Raw genomic sequence first — 17,176 nt, forward strand, 5'->3', positions numbered from 1 at the left:
TTTATCTTTCAAATTAAATTGTAGATGATTTTTAGTTGACATTATAATATTTTTGTCATACAAACTTTTGAAGCATCACAATTTTTCACGTTACATTTCTGATAAAATGTTTTAATTGAGTTTAATTCCTATTCTATATTTAAACCTCCCATTATATTTTTTTCAAAATTAATATAAAAAAATTATGAATAACTACCATCATAACTTATTAATGACTATCATAATTATCAAATTTCATATTTAGACCCAAAAAAAAACTATAATTAATATTGAAAATAGTAAATATTATCCAATTATTGATTTTTACTTTCAAATTGTTATAATATAAAACTATACACATTTGATTTTTAGGTTGACATTATAATATTTTCTCATATAAGCTTTTAAGACTTCACAATTTTACACGTCATTGTTCTAATATTTATATTTTAATTATTCTTCAATTCTATTTTATATTTAGTTTTATCCCAATTCTATTTTATTCTATATTTAAACTTTCCATTATAATCCTATCAAAATTTAAGTAAAAAATCAACTGTACGTAATAATTTCCATAATTACCAAATTTCATACAACTATATATATTATGTATAGAGAGGTATAGGGTGTAGATTGTAACCAAAGAGATCTTAATTGCTTCATCAAAAAAAAAAAAGGGGGACATCTTAAATGAAAATCTTTTACCAATTCTCCTTTTCCACCATGGCTTTAAGTAAGAAACCTGTTATGGCTGCCTTATTGCTACTGCTGTTGATAACAAGCCAAGGAAAATCAGGTATGACTGATTGGTTGTTTGTATGGTATTATTATTTGTATTGCATTCACAATACGGTTACGCAGGCCTGATATTAATTAGTACTACTTTTTGATGGCTTAGAATACAAGTTTGCATTGTATTCTTTGCGATGTAACATATATACGATAGAAGGGAAATTTTGTGTTTTTTAATTAATGGTCATTAAAATTATACAAATCCGTAGGCCAAATATGCATCCTTGAGGTAATCTAAGAAACCAGCTGAACTCTTTTAGATTTCCTAAATGACTCTAAATATATTAGTAATTTATTGTCTAATTATTAAGTACTCTTAAAGTACAATAACATAGTGATTAGGGCTGTCCAGAGACCCGGCCAACCTGACCCACCCGCCGCCGCCAACCGAACCCGACCCGCTGCCGACCAAACCGATTTCTCCGGCGGTCGACGACGGGTTTGTTTCTCCAAAACCCGAGTTTGGCGGGTCGGAGGTCGGTTTTCCTTCTCCAGAATCCGATCAAACCGACCCGACCGACCCACAAGATTTCCGGCGCTATTTGGTAGATCCGGTGAGATCTAGACCATTTTCATCAAGATCTCAGCGAGATTTTGCCGGATCTAGCCAAGATCTTGCTGAAAATGGCCTAGATTAGGCTGGATCTAGAGAAACCTCAAAGATTTTGGCCGGATTTTCGCTGTTTTCATGTGTTTATTTTCACCGTTTTCACGCCGATTTTCGCCGTTTTCTGGATTCTCGACCCCGACCGACCCGCCCGCCGCCCGTTGACGGTCTGATCCCCCCAATCCGATTACTCTGGCAGTTGGCGGCGGGTGCATTTCTTTGTCACCCGATTCCGACGAGTCGGTTCCGGGTTGGGCACAAACCCGACCTGGACCGACTCGTGGACAACCCTAACAGTGATCCCTGCTCCCACATTCCTTACTAACAATGGTTTTAACCAAGTTTTTGTAGACTTCTAATTATGCGTACATAACTACAAATTTCTAATCCTTTATTAGAGGTTTTAGGGTAACTCCACTATGGGAATCTTACAATTTTATCCATCTTTTTTAAAATAAAAGGATTAGATTTTATAAAGTACTATTATTAATCAAAGGTTGTGTATCTATTTAAATTATTGATCATATGGCAAAAAACAAATAGATAAGATTTCATAAAGTACATGTGTTATCCTAAGAACTCCAAAGGATTAGATAAGATTTTATAAAGTACATGTGTTATCCTAAGAACTCCAAAGGATTTTAATCTGTACGTTTTTAGACCCTTTAAAACACAACCAGATTAACCTAGTTAGTTAGCCAAGTGATTACTTAGTTAAATTATCAAATCTAGGTTAACACAGATATATCATATTATTGTAAAGCGCAGAAAATAAAGAACACAACAATATGATAACCTAAGAAAACCAAACCGGTAAAAAACCTGGGAAGGATTTAATCTAGCTATTCTCAAGGTAAAACGAACCCACTATGAAAGAATTGAAGTTTACACAATAGCGACTTAGATTACTTACATCATATTGCTATCTCAAGTAGGAAACTTACTATCACAACCACGTGATAGCTCCAAGTCCATGGACTACTTTTTTCTTAAATTCCCAGTAAGTACAAGCACTCCCGCTTGTGTATCTTTAATCTCTTGAATCTACAACTGAATTGATCACCAAGCTCTCGACATCAATCTTGAGATTCGAAACCCTAAGTGTATGTGAAGGCAAACACCTCTAGATCTCACGAAAGATTCACACACACAACATAAAGAGCAACCTTTAAATGTGGCTAGGGTTTTCTCTTTTATACTTAAAACAAAACATAAAACCCTACACGTCAAATGGGTTTGGGCTGAGTTAGAAAATTCTGCAGAAAAACAATCTGCATAAGATTCGATCAATCAAGTCTAATTTTCAATCGATCGAGCCAAGCAGATTTACACAGTAAATCTTACAGTACACTCGATTCCAACTTTACGCTTAAACACACTTTGAGCAAGTCTAAAACAAGACTAAATGTTTTGATCATGGTTAGCCAACATTACAAATTGAATTTCTAATACATTTAAATCTAAAATCTTAAAACCCAACATAATCCACTAAATACCTATACATTTTCTTCTAAAAAAAACCTATGGACCTATTTGGTAGTGGTGCTCAAGAATTATTGTTCAAAATGATGTGAAAACTGTAGTATAAAAGGTTTTGTAAAAATACATTTAGAAATGTGTTTGATCCCATGTTTCAGATAACATATTTTAAAATATGAACAAATATATATATATATATATATATATATATTACGTATGAGTGTGTATTGTTTTTTAAAGTCGGTAATGATTAGTAGGTCCCATAATTTTTTAAAAAAAAAAGAGAAAAAAAAAAAAGAGCCATGCAGGTTAGAGAAAAGAAAAAGTATGTGTGTAGTCTTATCAGTAGGTCTCTTGATTTTCAAAATATTTACAACAATGTTATTAAGCAATGTTACTCAAAAACTAAAAACTACTTTGAATGTAATCTCAAAAGTTACCATGACTTTTGAGTGGGGTTGTAATGTGCCTTTATGTTAGAACTTATTTTCCTCTCCTTATGTGTGTGTGTGTTTGTTTCTCAAAAAATAAAAAAATAAATAAAAAATATAGTGTTTAAACATCCTAAATTGAAAAATGTGAATCAAACACTCTTGATCAAACACTCCTGCTAAACACTTTTCTTTTTTTGGCTACAATTTTCAGTGCTTAAACACTGAAAATTTTTGTTTGAGCTTGCATATCAACCAGGTTCTATACATTTCCGCAAACAAATTTACCATTGGTGTTAAATATATCTACTTTTTTCTCTTGATTCTATTTGTTGCAGCTCCATTGGATACCTTTACATTTCCTTCAAACAAATTCATCTTTGGTGTTAATTAACTTGTTTATTATCTTGGTGCTATTTGTTGTAGTTGTACAATCTATAGGTGTAAATTATGGAACAATTGTCGATGATTTACCACCTGCAACTGAAGTAATAGCCCTATACAAAACAAGTGGCATAGGGAAAATGAGGATTTTCGATCCAAAGCAACCCTCCAAGCCCTAAAAGGATCCGGCATATCAGTCATTGTTGGAGTTGTCAACAATGACCTTCAAGGCTTTGCCACTAGTCCTGCAGCTGCAAATGGTTGGGTGCAAACAAACATACAAGTCCCTACTTGCCTGATGTCAATATTAGTTACATTGCTGCTGGGAATGAAATAAAACCCAGTGATCCATTAGCCCAATCTGTTGGACCAGCCATGCAAAACTTATACAATGCAGTTACATCTTCTAATTTTCCAACCCAAATCAAAGTTTCAACAGTAATAGACATGTCATTGATGGGCAATACTTACCCTCTATCTTAAGGCTCCTTTAGGGTCCGTTTGGTTGGAGGAGTGGAAAAGTGAGAGGATGGAAAATTGTGGAAGGATGAAAAAATGAGAGGATGGAAAATATTTAATTTTCCCTCTTGTGTGTTTGGTTGGAGGGGTGGAAAATATTTAGTTTTCCCTCAGGTCTCTGCATCTTTTTTTTTTTTTTTTGACAGTTCGAAAGCTACAAGGAAGAGAGAAGATGAAGATGATTGAAACATAAGGGTTTGACTTTGAGTTGATTTTCTGTGGATTTTGGGTTTGATTTTGAGTTGATTTTGTTTTGGGTTGATTTTGAGTTGGGTTTGGGATGGGTTTTCCAATGGGGTTTGAGTTGATTTTAAATTGTTTTGCGTTGATTTTGAGTTATTTTTGGGTTGCAGCAATGATAGTTGGGTTGTGCTGAGTTGGTGGTTGGAAAGTTGTCTTCTTTCTTCTTTACTGAGTTGTTGTGACCATTGGGAACAAAAGGGCATTTGTGTAAAAGTGCTGTGAGAGCACTTTTCTCTCTTAGCTTTTCCTCCTGATTTGGGAGGATCAAATTTATGGGCCCGGGAGAGAAAATTTTCTCCCGGGTTTTCCATCCTCAATTTTCCTCCCTTTGCCAAACAGTGGAAAACACTATTTTCCATCCTATTTTCCTCTCTAAGTTTTCCATCCTCCCTAAATTCACTCCAACCAAACACAGTGTTAGTGACAATGCAAGTGCATACATAAATGCAATCGCTAGCTTCCTAGTAAGCACTAAGGCACCACTTCTTGCCAATGTGTACCCATATTTTGCCTACTTAATTAAGTGACCCAACAGATATTAAGCTTGATTATGCCTTATTAAATTCATCAGGGGTTGTGGTACAAGATGGTAACTTAGGGTACCAAAATCTCTTTGATGCAATGATGGATTCTCTCTATTCTGCTCTTGAGAAGATTGGTGCGGCCAATTTGACTGTCATTGTAACAGAGACTGGTTAGCCATCCGACGGTGGTGTAGCAGCTACAGTTGACAATGCATGCACTTACTACAAGAATTTGATTAGTCACGTGAACAATGGCACTCCGAAGAGGCCTGGACCATTAGAAACATACTTGTTTGCCATGTTCGATGAAGACCAAAAGGGTCCAGCAGAAACTGAGAAACATTTTGGTCTCTTCTCACCTACCAAGCAACCTAAGTACCAACTCAATTTTTCTTAAGATAATTGCACTAGGAATTGTAATCTTTATTACTAGAATAAAATATGTTTATTTTTTTTTAAGAATCAAGAAATAAAAAATGTTGCAAAGGAATAACTGAAACCATAAATTTAATTGTAACATTGGAATAGAACTCAAGATCTATATTTATGAAATATCTTATTTATTTAATTTTATTTCATAAAAATGAATATTTTTTAAATTTGAGAGAGATTATCTTTTAATTTTATAATTTTTGTGTACATATCAAAAGTGTAAATTTAGGAAATATATCAATTTTAAAAGTTATTACACGTACATAGTAAGGAATAATTGTTACAATCTTTTAAAAAAGAAGAAGTTGCTCCTCAATTTAAGGAATAACTATTACTTATAATAAATTTGCAACCAAATAATCAAATGATTATTTCACAAGGCTAGTCATCATATTACAAAACCTGTTACAGCATATCATACATGCCCTTAGTTTAAATGAGAGAGAGAGAGTGTGTGTGTGTGCGCGCGCGCCCACGCATGCAAAATATGTATATATGATACTAGATAGGTTGGAGAAGCTAGCTGCCTTGTTGGTAATCTATATTGTGTTGGTGTATTTTATAAATGTAAATAAATTTTTAATTTTGCTCTTACAAAATTTACTACAATGTAATATACTCTATTTGAATATATTACTCGCTACATAGTTGAGATGGTATGCTGATAAACTTGCTACATAGTTGAGATGTGTTAGAAGTATGTGGTTAAAAGATTAAATTTACCATATCCCAATAACTTAAACTTTTGAGACAATCAGTAATTTAACTAGGTATCAGAACATGGGATCCTGAGTTCGATCTTTGTCTCCTCCATTCCGCCTCCTATTTAAATTTCCACATGTTGGACTTCACCTTTTAAAAAGTAGTTTCAACCCACACGTGAAGGGAAGTATTAGAAATATGTGGTTAAATGATTAAATTTATCATATCCCAATAGTTTCAACTTTTGGGACAATCAGTAATTTAATTAGATGTACATTTGAATATTCTCCTGCAGTGGCAAGAAACACCCTTAAGAGAGTGAAATTTATGTTTCTTAGAGAAGTCATATAACAGTGATATACTATCTTTCTTAATCTTTTACTATTATAAACATTGACACTAAATTTGTTGTTTTTGATTTTAAAATGATTAAAACAATAATATTTAATTCTTTATATTTGTTTCAATTTTGTTATATCACTGTGAGTAGTATAACTATATATTATTACTTTTGAAACGCAGAACCAAAATATTAGTTGGAATACTGCAAACTTTAATTGGTTTTAAAAATTGCTTATTAGCTTAAAATTATTGTGTTCACTTTCTTCACCTTCTACACCCTTCCCCTTGATTAGTCGATGACATACAACAAACTTATGATTTCATTCTATTAGAGAGTGCCAATTGTGTTGGAATTTAGATAATCTTTCATTTCAAGATTACAGACTAAAATCTCATGTGTTAGACCTTACCTATTAAGAGGAGTTCGGACCCAAATGTAAGGGTGAGTGATAGAATTGTGGTTAAATGATTAAATTTATCATATCTCAATAGTTTAAACTTTTGGAACAATTAGTAATTTAACATAGTATTAGAGTAGGAAATCTTGAGTTAGCATATATGAAAAACAAGCAACTTGGCTACAAACTATATACAACATGAAAATTTGATTGTACCTCCTATTATCTAGGAAAACAAACAAATTTACCTTTCTATAAAAATAACTTGTTTTCTTCTACACCTTTTTATCTTGCTCACTCTAATATTTATTAGGGTCTGATTATTTCAGTCCTTATTGAGGCAGGATCCTAGTCTTTTATCATTTTTTATGATTACTCATAATACACATGGATATATCTCTTAGAATATTAGTCTAAACTCCCTCATATTTATCAACATTTTCGGAAATGGTTCAAACACAATATTCTGGTACCATTAAAATCTTTTGATTGGAAAATTTTCAAGAATACAATGACAAAACATTCATCACTTTCTTGAAGAAAAAAAATTGGTACATTTCCTCACCACTCTTTTCCATATACCTTTCAACAGAATGATCATGTGGATCTACGCAAACATCATCACAATCTATACAATCCACGCCCTTAAAAGTTTGTGGACTAAATTATATGCTCAATCCACAGGGGATAAATTATAATATTCCCTCAAAATCTAATATTAGTCAAGCTTAGCAACAAACATGTACAAAAAGATAAGTAGAATATATATCATTCATGTTACCCCACATAACTTCCACCTCTCCTTTTTAAAAGAAAGCATATGATAATTACTAATAAAGCATACTAGTATTTTTGCTAGCTAGCTTGCTAGCTAAGTCGTCTATATATAGCAGCAATTTTGAGACTAGCTAGGATTGTTAGTCTCTTGTTTCCTTGACTTCTCGGCCAACAATGCATTATATTCCTCTCTCATGCCATTATATTTCTCGCACAACTTCTTGAAAGCTTCCATTTGGTCCTGATTCGGAGCTTTCTTCTTCTTATTTTCCAGAAGATGCTTAGTTTCCTCAATTTGTTTCTTGAGCTCTTCAATCTTTGCACTTTTCTCCTCAAGCTGCTTACGTAGCACCTCCAAGTCCGGTGTTTTCGTAGCTAAAAATGTAAGGTTTACTCATATAATTAATGTTAACAATTAATGTGAAAAACAAAGCTATCTTGAAGTCCAAGTTTTATACTTTTATTTGATCACAACTGATATATACACTTTGGGAGGAGGTTTGGGTCCAGTGTCCAGTGGTACTGGACTCATTGGAATTGTGACACATACATATCCATTTTTAAACACATGTTACCATTTGATTGGATCTAGTGCACTAGAAGCACTGGACCTAATCTAGATCTTATACTTTGAAACCAAAGTTTAAAGGTTCCAATCCCCTCTCTTCAATATAAAATAAAAATAAAAATAAAAAAAAGGGTACCAATCCCCTCTTGGGATTTCTGAATTTCTGTGTCCCAATTGATGGTGTTACAGACCCTACACTAAAATGTTTAAGATATTATTCACCCTCCCTATAAAACAATCTACATTTCCCTTTTTGGTTACCTCTAAATAATAGTCCATTGCCAAAAACAGGAATTAAATTTTGTCAATTTTAAATATTTATTACAATAAAGTATGAGTGATTATTTAGTATTTACTTTTCATTGTTTCAATATAAAAGTAGATGATAATATTAGGAAATTAGTATATTGAGATATATAGATGGGACTTTTTTCATACAAGTTATAACTTAACACTTGTATTTTTTTTTTTTTTAAAGCGAAATTATTATTTAGGAAGAAGCATGTATTTTGTAAGTACTAAATATTGTTTCACATTCTTTTATACTCATTATTCAATTAACATATTCACAATTGATGCAAAAATGTACAAATTTGAAAAATGTAAAAAAAAAAAAAAAAAAAAAAAAATGCAAATATGAAAAGGTAGATATGAGAAAATGAAATTTCTACATCAGAATCTCAGGCAAAGAAATTTATGGATATCTATGTTTTTGTCCATTATAAAACTTTATGGATATCTTTGTTTTTGTCCATTCTAAAAACACAAGGGGATTATTCAGCAAAAAAAAAAATGGAATAGGGAGCAAAAGAAGAATATAGTACCTGCGAAAATGTTTGAACTGCCACCTTCCATAACTTTCACGAATTTCTATATAAAAAAAAAAATTTTAAAAAAAAAAAAAAAAAAAAAAAAGAAAAGTTAAAGAGTCAAAGATCTCAGAAAGTATACCATAACAAAATAAATGTACTAAAAGAGTAAAAGTTAGAAAAACTTAAAATCATTAAAAAAATATATAAACCTTAAAAAATTGACAATGGGTTAGTTTATTTTCTTCCACTATTCATAATATACTAATGTATTGGATGTGAAATATGCATGAGCCTATTCTTAACCATAACATGATAAATTACATTTTTCAATTTAAAAATAAAAATGCTTACTATATTTTGGGGAATGTGAATTTTGTAGTTTAGGCTGAAAAGTTGTGTTTTATACCTGATCAATGATGTTTCCAAGAAAAAAAATTAAAAATATAAAAATTAAAAAAACTGGCCCATTTAATGATATGATTATGCATGTCTCCTACGTGTTAAGCTAGAGATCTTCAGTTAGACACATTTCTAGCATGTTAATCCCGAAACTTACAGGTTAAGATTCCCTCCCATTTGATAATTCATAATAATATAAAACTTACTAAAATCTTCTTCTTCTATTTTGGAAAAATAAAATAAAATAAAATGAGACAAAAAAAGAAAGCATGAAAAGATAAACAGTGTTGCAACTTAATGAAATTTTTAGTATGTGTAACCAACTCTTTTTTTTTTTTGGCAAATCTTCTTCAATTTTTTTTTTTTACCAAATTTTTATGGCATGCAAGAAAGAGAACTTTCAGACAAGAAAAATACTCAAAAATTGTAAAAATCTTTCTGAAATGAATTAAACTGTAAAATTTCATCAACAGTAATACTAGATAAACAGACCTTAACTTTCTCCACCAAGCACTGCTTGCCTCTCTCTCTCTGTGGTGCCCCTGCACTTTGGTTTTTCAACTTTCATGACCCCCGAATTGTATGATTTATATATGAATTTGAGCTGAATGATGAATGGACTAGTGGCAATGGTACATGACCTATAGCTAAGCTAGCTAAGAAAGACAAAATCCATGATGAAGGGCTACTTTCTCAGATGGATAAAAGATCTCCACTGTAAATCTATTGGTACATAGATTTGCTGGCCATTGATGTAAAACTCTCTCTCACACACACACCATGCCTTCCTTTACCGTCCGTTAGTGGGAATCAGAATATTTTTGCATGTTTAGGACCGACACGCACATGATTCAACCTTAGCTCATACTGAATACTTTTGTTACATCTAGGAAAAGAAAGACCATAATTTTTGTTGTCTTCTTATTAGGGTCCTTAGAAAGGGCCATATAATTTGATAATTTAGATATCTTTGCATGGGTCTGGGCCTATAGAATGAGCTATTTGTAAATTTAAAAGGCTATTGAGAATTGGACTTCTTGAATCAAAGACCAAAAGAATATATGGACTACTTCCTAGCATTGACCCTTAACCAAATATGGTATATGCTAGCTATGACAATGGACCATACCATGAATTATCAAAGACCCACTTTTTCCCTTTTTGCTAAAGCGTGTATCCCCTAGTGCAATTTGGATTGAACCCATTTTTTGGAAAGGTCATCATCAGAAAATGGCCCAGATGCCACTAGTGCATTTCGGTCTTCAGAGTTGGTGTTCAATGGGTTAGGTCAGATTGCATTTGTAGGAAAGGGTTCACTAATTGGAATTCTTTTTCTTTTTTTTAATGTAGGTTTAATAATTGGAATTTTTTTTTTTAGAAGAAAGATAATGTATTCATTAATTAAGGAAGGTCAGGGGATCACAACAAACATTGACGAGAGAAGAGAGAGAATGGAAGCTGAGTACTGCAATGAACCACCAAGACCAAGTGAGGAAGAAGATGAGCTGGGACGCAGTGTTAAGAAATTCAAAGAAAGCAGTGGAGATAAGCAGATTAATCCACCCAGGAATACTACCAGTTATAAGGATAAGCTTGTGGGAGACATTCCTGGAGCCTATGAGCAAGCTTTTAAGTTGGATAATGTCTGGGACGATGGAGAGGAGCCAGATACAGAGGTGGAACCCCTCATTGAAGGAATGGCAGAAGTGAAGCTGTCTAAGGAGACTAAGGCGCATATAAGGGCCCCATGGTCAAAGGCTTTAATAGTGAAAGTGTTTGGTAGAACTGTTGGATTCAGCTATCTCACTTTCAAGCTCAATGCATTATGGAAACCTGCAACTAGGATGGACTGTGTTAATCTTGGAAAGGATTACTTCTTGATAAAGTTTTATTGTTCAGATGATTATGATAAAGTGCTTCGTGGAGGTCCTTGGTTTATTGGTGAGCACTTCTTAGCCATCAAGCCTTGGGAACCTTACTCTAGAGCCTCAAATGATTATCTAAAGTCTGTTGCTGTGTGGGTGAGGTTTCCTGAATTACCTATTGAATTTTATGATATGGAAGTATTGAAGGAAATAGGTAGTGCTATTGGCCCAGTGCTTCGTATTGATTCATACATGGCTACTGGATAACGTGGTAGCTATGCAAGGCTCTGTATACAAATTGACCTAAACAAGCCCTTAATCAATTCCATCAGGTTAGATAGATTGGTGCAACAGGTAAAATATAAAGGTATTTCTTCCCTTTGTTTTTGCTGTGGGAGGCTTGGGCACAAGAAGGAGAACTGCCGGTATCAGGTTAAGGAAAAAGAAAAAAATGGGCATACTGAAGAGAAGAGTCCAAATAAGTCACAGGAGGAAGATAAGTCAGATGATAGTGTAGCAGAGAAAAGCACGAACCAAGTTAGTGAGGAGGATAAGTCAGATCCTAACTTTGGTCCGTGAATGTTGGTTTCAAGGAAAAGGAGTTTGGTCAGAAATGGACGGTCCAGATCGTCCTTTGGAAATGAGGTTAAGGATGATGTCAATTCAAGGGGCATGAGTGTCCAAAGAGGTGAAAAACTAGAGGGTTGTTCAGCCATTCCCATTAAAGAAAGTGTGTTGTCCACTCAGTCCACTCAGTCTGAGCACGCTTGTGCTGTGAGGAGCGTTCCTGGCCAAGGGATGGCACCGAATGAAGATATGGGAAATCTGGAGATGAGGTTCAGTGCGTCAAGTTCGAATCAGGGAGATGGGGTGACACGAACTAATGAGAAGCCTCAGTTGAGCGTCTCGGGCTCAGGTACAAGAATCAATAGAAGTAATGGAGGGAAGGGCACTAAGTCATTGAAGAGACAATACCCATCTTCTTCTGCGTCTTCACAGAGAGCTGGGTCTTCCAAAAATCTGCAGAAACGAGAGAATGGAGGGGTTTCGTGTGGGTCAAAGCAGTCCGATTTGCAATCCGAGAAGGAGCGGCTGGACGATCTGGCATCAGAGCAGGCTAGTGGAAGTTCCAGACGAAGTCATTCTCCAAATAAGGGCATCCCTGACGAAGGAATTGGAGTGGTGCGAAGGGGAGTGGGGCCCGGCGTGGAAGAACATATTCCCAATCACTCCGGAGAGCCGCAGAACAGGGACAATAGCACTGGATCATCCGGCTTGGGGTCTAACGGCCAACCCATGGTGGAACTTCATAATGGACGTGCCTTTAATTTCATGGGAGGAGTCCGAAGCCTTAAGCAAGCAGAGAAGGCCATCGGTGGTGCCACACTTCGACGAATCTGAATGGTTGATTCAGGAAAGGAAGTTAGTGGACCAAAGGGGTATGGCTACGGCATTAATGGGGAATCACCCAATGTTGAAACTAATTCAGATTCTCATTTCGGTGGAGGAGTGCGATGTGTTGATAAGTTGCAAGGAAGAGGTGATGGGAATATTGAAGCACATGTTGATATGGAAACCGGAGTGGAAGCACTCGAAGGAATTGTTGAGGAGGCTGGGATGGAGTATGGTGGAAGCTGCAACTATGAATCCTAGTCGTGTCGAGATTCCGATGGGTCAATTTGTGAAGATGAACATTCTAATGTGGAATTGCAGAGGTGCATTGAATCCGGATTTTAAGAGGAGGGTGTTTGAAATGGCTGTGAACCATCGGTCGTCGATAATAGTTATAACAGAGACTAGAGTGGGGGGTAGCAGAGCTGAGAAGATAATTAAAGCACTTCCATTTGATGGCTTTATCACCACGGAAACTATTGGGTACGCGGGTGGATTATGGATTTTGTGGAGAAGAGAAGATGCGGAAGTTAATCTGTTATCTGCTACAGAACAGGAAATACATGCGACGGTAAAGGTATGTGCATCAAACCTTTCTTGGTTATTTACAGCAATATATGCTAGTCCTCGTTTAGTTGAGAGGAGAATCCTGTGGTCTAATATAGATAAGGTTGGGCAATTGCATAATCTTCCTTGGTTAATGATTGGGGATTTTAATGAAATTCTAGGTGGGGAGGATAAATTTGGGGGGAACCAAATTAATTTAAACAGGGCCCTTGAATTTAAAGAATGTCTAGATTCGTGTAATTTTGTAGATCATGGGTTTGCTGGACCTAAATTTACCTGGACTAATAAAAGGCAAATTTCAGATTTGATTTTGGAAAGACTGGATAGATGCTTTGCCAATCCAATCTGGAGAATTTTGTACCCTGAGGCGGTGGTAACCCATCTTCCTAGAACCTTCTCAGATCATCATCCTGTCTTGATAGAATTATGGAAACCTAATGCTAATGGTTTGGAGCAGCCTTTCCGTTTTCAGACTATGTGGTTACTTCATCCGGATTTCTATAGGATCGTTAGAGAAGCCTAGCCGGAAGGTGCTAATTTAAAAGTGGCCACTACTGATTTTATTAGGAAGGCTAAGAAATGGAATTTTGAGGTTTTTGGTAATATTTTTGCGAAGAAAAAAAGGGTGCTAGCCAGGTTGAATGGTACACAAAAGGCTTTGGCTAACAATCCTACTGAATCTCTTATGAGGCTGGAAGACCAACTTATTGAAGAGTACTCCTCAATTTTGCTTTAAGAAGAGGAGTTTTGGGCCCTTAAGTCTAGGATTAATGCTGCTGCCTTTGGGGACCGAAACGCATCTTATTTTCATATGAATACGGTGGTGAGGAGGCAAAGGAATAAAATAAGGTGTTTGAAGGATGGTATGGGCGAATGGATAGTTGAGGAAGAGGCAGTGAAGGAGCATATTTTAAAGGGGTTTATGAAGCTTTATGCTACGGGTTTGGAGATGTCCTACAAAAGTTCTGCTGTTTCTGAGTTCTACGCTAGTTTTCTCTCTAAAGCAGATAGGAGTTGGATGGGAAGGGAAGTGGTGGATGAAGATGTGAGGAGTGGTTTGTGGGCTTTGAAGCCTTTTAAAGCACCAGGGCCGGATGGGATCCATGCTGGCTTCTATCAGCATTTTTGGCATGAGGTTGGGAACTCAGTTTATGAGGAGGTGAAAAAGATTTTCAGGGATGGTATAGTTCCGAATGAGCTTAATGAGACACTTGTGACATTAATTCCGAAATGTAAAAGCCCTGAGTCCCTGAATAATTATAGACCGATTAGCCTTTGCAACTCGGTTTATAAAATTGTTTCTAAGATTCTAGTGGAGAGGATCAAACCGTATCTAAATAAGCTTGTATCCCCTATCCAAACGGCATTTGTGCCGAGAAGGAAAGGATTAGATAACATTTTAGTCGCTCAAGAGCTTTTCTATGCTTTGGATAATAAAAAAGGCAAGGAGGGGTATATGGCCATTAAAGTTGATTTGGAGAAAGCGTACGATAGAATGGAGTGGTGTTTTATACACAAAGCTCTACATCCTTTCCACTTTCCTCAAAATCTGATTAAGGTGATAATGAGTTGTGTCACCTCCACCAAGGTGTCTATTTTGTTTAATGGAGGGAAGTTGGAAGATTTTAATCCTTCAAGAGGTCTTCAACAAGGAGATCTTTTATCACCGTATCTCTTTATTTTGTGCATGGAGTACTTAGGCCATTTAATTGAGAAGAAATATATGGAGGGAGTGTGGAAGCCTTTGAAAGCCTCGAGAGAAAATATTGGTATCTCCCACCTCTTTTTTGCGGATGATTTACTTCTATTTGCTAAAGTAGATGAGGATGCTTGTGAAGCTATATCGGAAGTGTTGGATGAATTTTGTGAGAAGTCGAGTCAAAAAGTGAGTATGGAGAAGTCAATAATCTACTTTTCCCTTAATGTGCAAGCTGAAATTAAGAGCGGAGTCTGCTCAAGGTTGGGAATTCAAGCCACGGTGAATATTGGGAATTATCTTGGATTCCCAATCAAACATAAAGGGGTTCCAAGAAATAGAATGAACTTTATAGTTGAGAGAGTTATGAGCAAGCTGGCTGGTTGGAAGACTAGATTCCTTTCATTTGCAGGCAGATCGGTTTTAGTGAAATCAGTCATGTCTACTATTCCGAATTATGTAATGCAGGCCGCTGCCCTTCTTGCTCATCTTTGTGACAAATTGGATAAAATTAATAGGGACTTCTTGTGGGGTTCAACTACTGAAAAGAGAAGACTTCATTTGGTAGGGTGGAGTAAGATTATTAGGCCGAAGGAAGAGGGAGGACTTGGAATTCAAGCTGCGAAATTCAAGAACTTGGCATTATTAGCAAAGCTAAATTGGAGGCTGAATCAGGAAAAAGAAAGTCCATGGGCGAAGGTTATTCTGAAGAAGTATTGTTCAACGGATAGAAGGAGAGCTAGAGACCTGGATAAGTTGCCATGTTCTCCAAATTGGAGAGCCATAAAAGCTGGGTTTCAGACCTTCGCTGAGGGTATTTGTTGGGGGGTGGGGAATGGAGAAACAATTAAGATTTGGACGGATAGTTGGATAAGGGGATGCTCATTGAGAGAACTAATTGAAGGCCCTTTGACTCCAAGGGAGATGGAGATGAAGTTGTCAGAGTTATTTCTTGATTCGGAGCAAGGGTGGAAGTGGGATGCTATATCCTTTGAGTTGCCGGTTTGTATTAAAGATAGGATTAAAGCTATTCCAAGGCAACTGGTTGGAAGAGGAGAAGATGTGATTATGTGGAAGCATACTAAGGATGGAGAGTTTACTACTAATTCTGCCTATGCTTGGCTGAATGGATCCCAACAAGAGGAGACTAATTTCCAAGGGCAGTGGATATGGAAGATAGATATGTTGCCAAGTATTATTAATTTTCTTTGGCTGTGTATGCATGAAAGTCTGCCTGTTAGATCGGTTTTGGCTATGAGGGGAATAACACGGGAGAGTTGCTGCCCTTTATGTAACAATTTTCCGGAAACTATTAGTCATTTATTGAAAGAGTGTGTGGTGGCAAAAGATTTCTGGTTTAAACTTAGAGTCCCCTATGATATGGTTAGTTCTTTTGCTGATATGGACTTGCTTGAATGGCTAAAAGTTAATTGCCAAAGTAAGACATTACATTACTCTTTTGTGCCGTGGTCTTATGTTTTTTCATTTGCTATTTGGAATTTGTGGAAACATAGAAATGGTATGGTGTTTAATAATAGTATTGTCAATGGAAGCTTACATAGTGTTAGTAAAAATCAAGCCTTGGAATATTACTACTGTGTGGGTAAGGCTAGGAGTCAGAAGAATATGGTGATTTGTAATGTCAGGTGGGAAAAATCTCCCTTAGGATGGTGTAAATTAAATACTGATAGGGCTTCCTTTGGCAATCCAGGAAGGGCAGGAGGAGGGGGCATGATAAGAGATAGTGAGGGTAGATGGTTGAGAGGCTTTGCTCGGTCTATTGGCTTCACAACCAGCATTACAGCAGAATTTTGGGCTCTAAGGGATGCTTTATTGCTGGCTGTCCGAATGGGAGTGCAAAAGCTTGTGATTGAATTAGATGCCAAGGTGGTAGTTGAGCTGGTGCAGTCTTACTCTCCCTCTAATACATTTTACTCTTCCTTGTTGGCTGACTGTAGGTCGCTTCTGGGCAAGTTTCAGCACTACAGGGTGCAGCACGCATTCAGGGAAGCGAATAGAGTTGCGGATGCTATGGCTAAGCTAGGAGGAGTGATGCAAGATCATTTTGTAGTTTGGGATATTCCCCCATCTGATGTAATAGCAAATTGTGTGTATTTTGATACTAATGGGGAAAGTGTATGTAGGCTTGTTGCCTCTAACTTAGCCATTTTGGCTTAGTTGTTTAATAATAATTCCTTTTAACCAAAAAAAAATGTAAATATAAATAACCATTATAGCATTGTGTCAAAGTTTTTTTTTTAATTCTTT

At 35.8% G+C, this 17,176-nt stretch overlaps 1 protein-coding gene and 1 pseudogene across 1 annotated transcript; both read left to right on the top strand.

Moving 5' to 3' along the window:
* The first annotated feature begins 702 nt into the window (after positions 1–702).
* Positions 703–5,355, top strand: LOC115993806 (annotated as a pseudogene).
* Positions 5,356–12,654: 7,299 nt separating this feature from the next.
* LOC115993815 lies at positions 12,655–13,948 on the top strand. Its single transcript, XM_031117794.1, has 3 exons — positions 12,655–12,875; positions 12,967–13,692; positions 13,780–13,948. Exons 1-3 carry the CDS (start codon positions 12,655–12,657, stop codon positions 13,946–13,948), a joined length of 1,116 nt encoding a protein of 371 aa, XP_030973654.1.
* The last annotated feature ends 3,228 nt before the right edge of the window (positions 13,949–17,176 follow it).

The sequence above is a fragment of the Quercus lobata genome, chromosome 1 (genome assembly GCF_001633185.2).
Source record: "Quercus lobata isolate SW786 chromosome 1, ValleyOak3.0 Primary Assembly, whole genome shotgun sequence".
NCBI lineage: Eukaryota > Viridiplantae > Streptophyta > Magnoliopsida > Fagales > Fagaceae > Quercus > Quercus lobata.

Excerpts from the sequence above, each read along its gene's own strand:
- LOC115993815 (XM_031117794.1), top strand. The coding sequence starts at position 12,655 with ATGGTTGATTCAGGAAAGGAAGTTAGTGGACCAAAGGGGTATGGCTAC. Across the intron at positions 12,876-12,966 it reads GTTGAGGAGGCTGGGATGGA|AGGTGCATTGAATCCGGATT; the intron begins GTATGGTGGAAG and ends GTGGAATTGCAG. Across the intron at positions 13,693-13,779 it reads TTCCGTTTTCAGACTATGTG|GAAGGCTAAGAAATGGAATT; the intron begins GTTACTTCATCC and ends TGATTTTATTAG.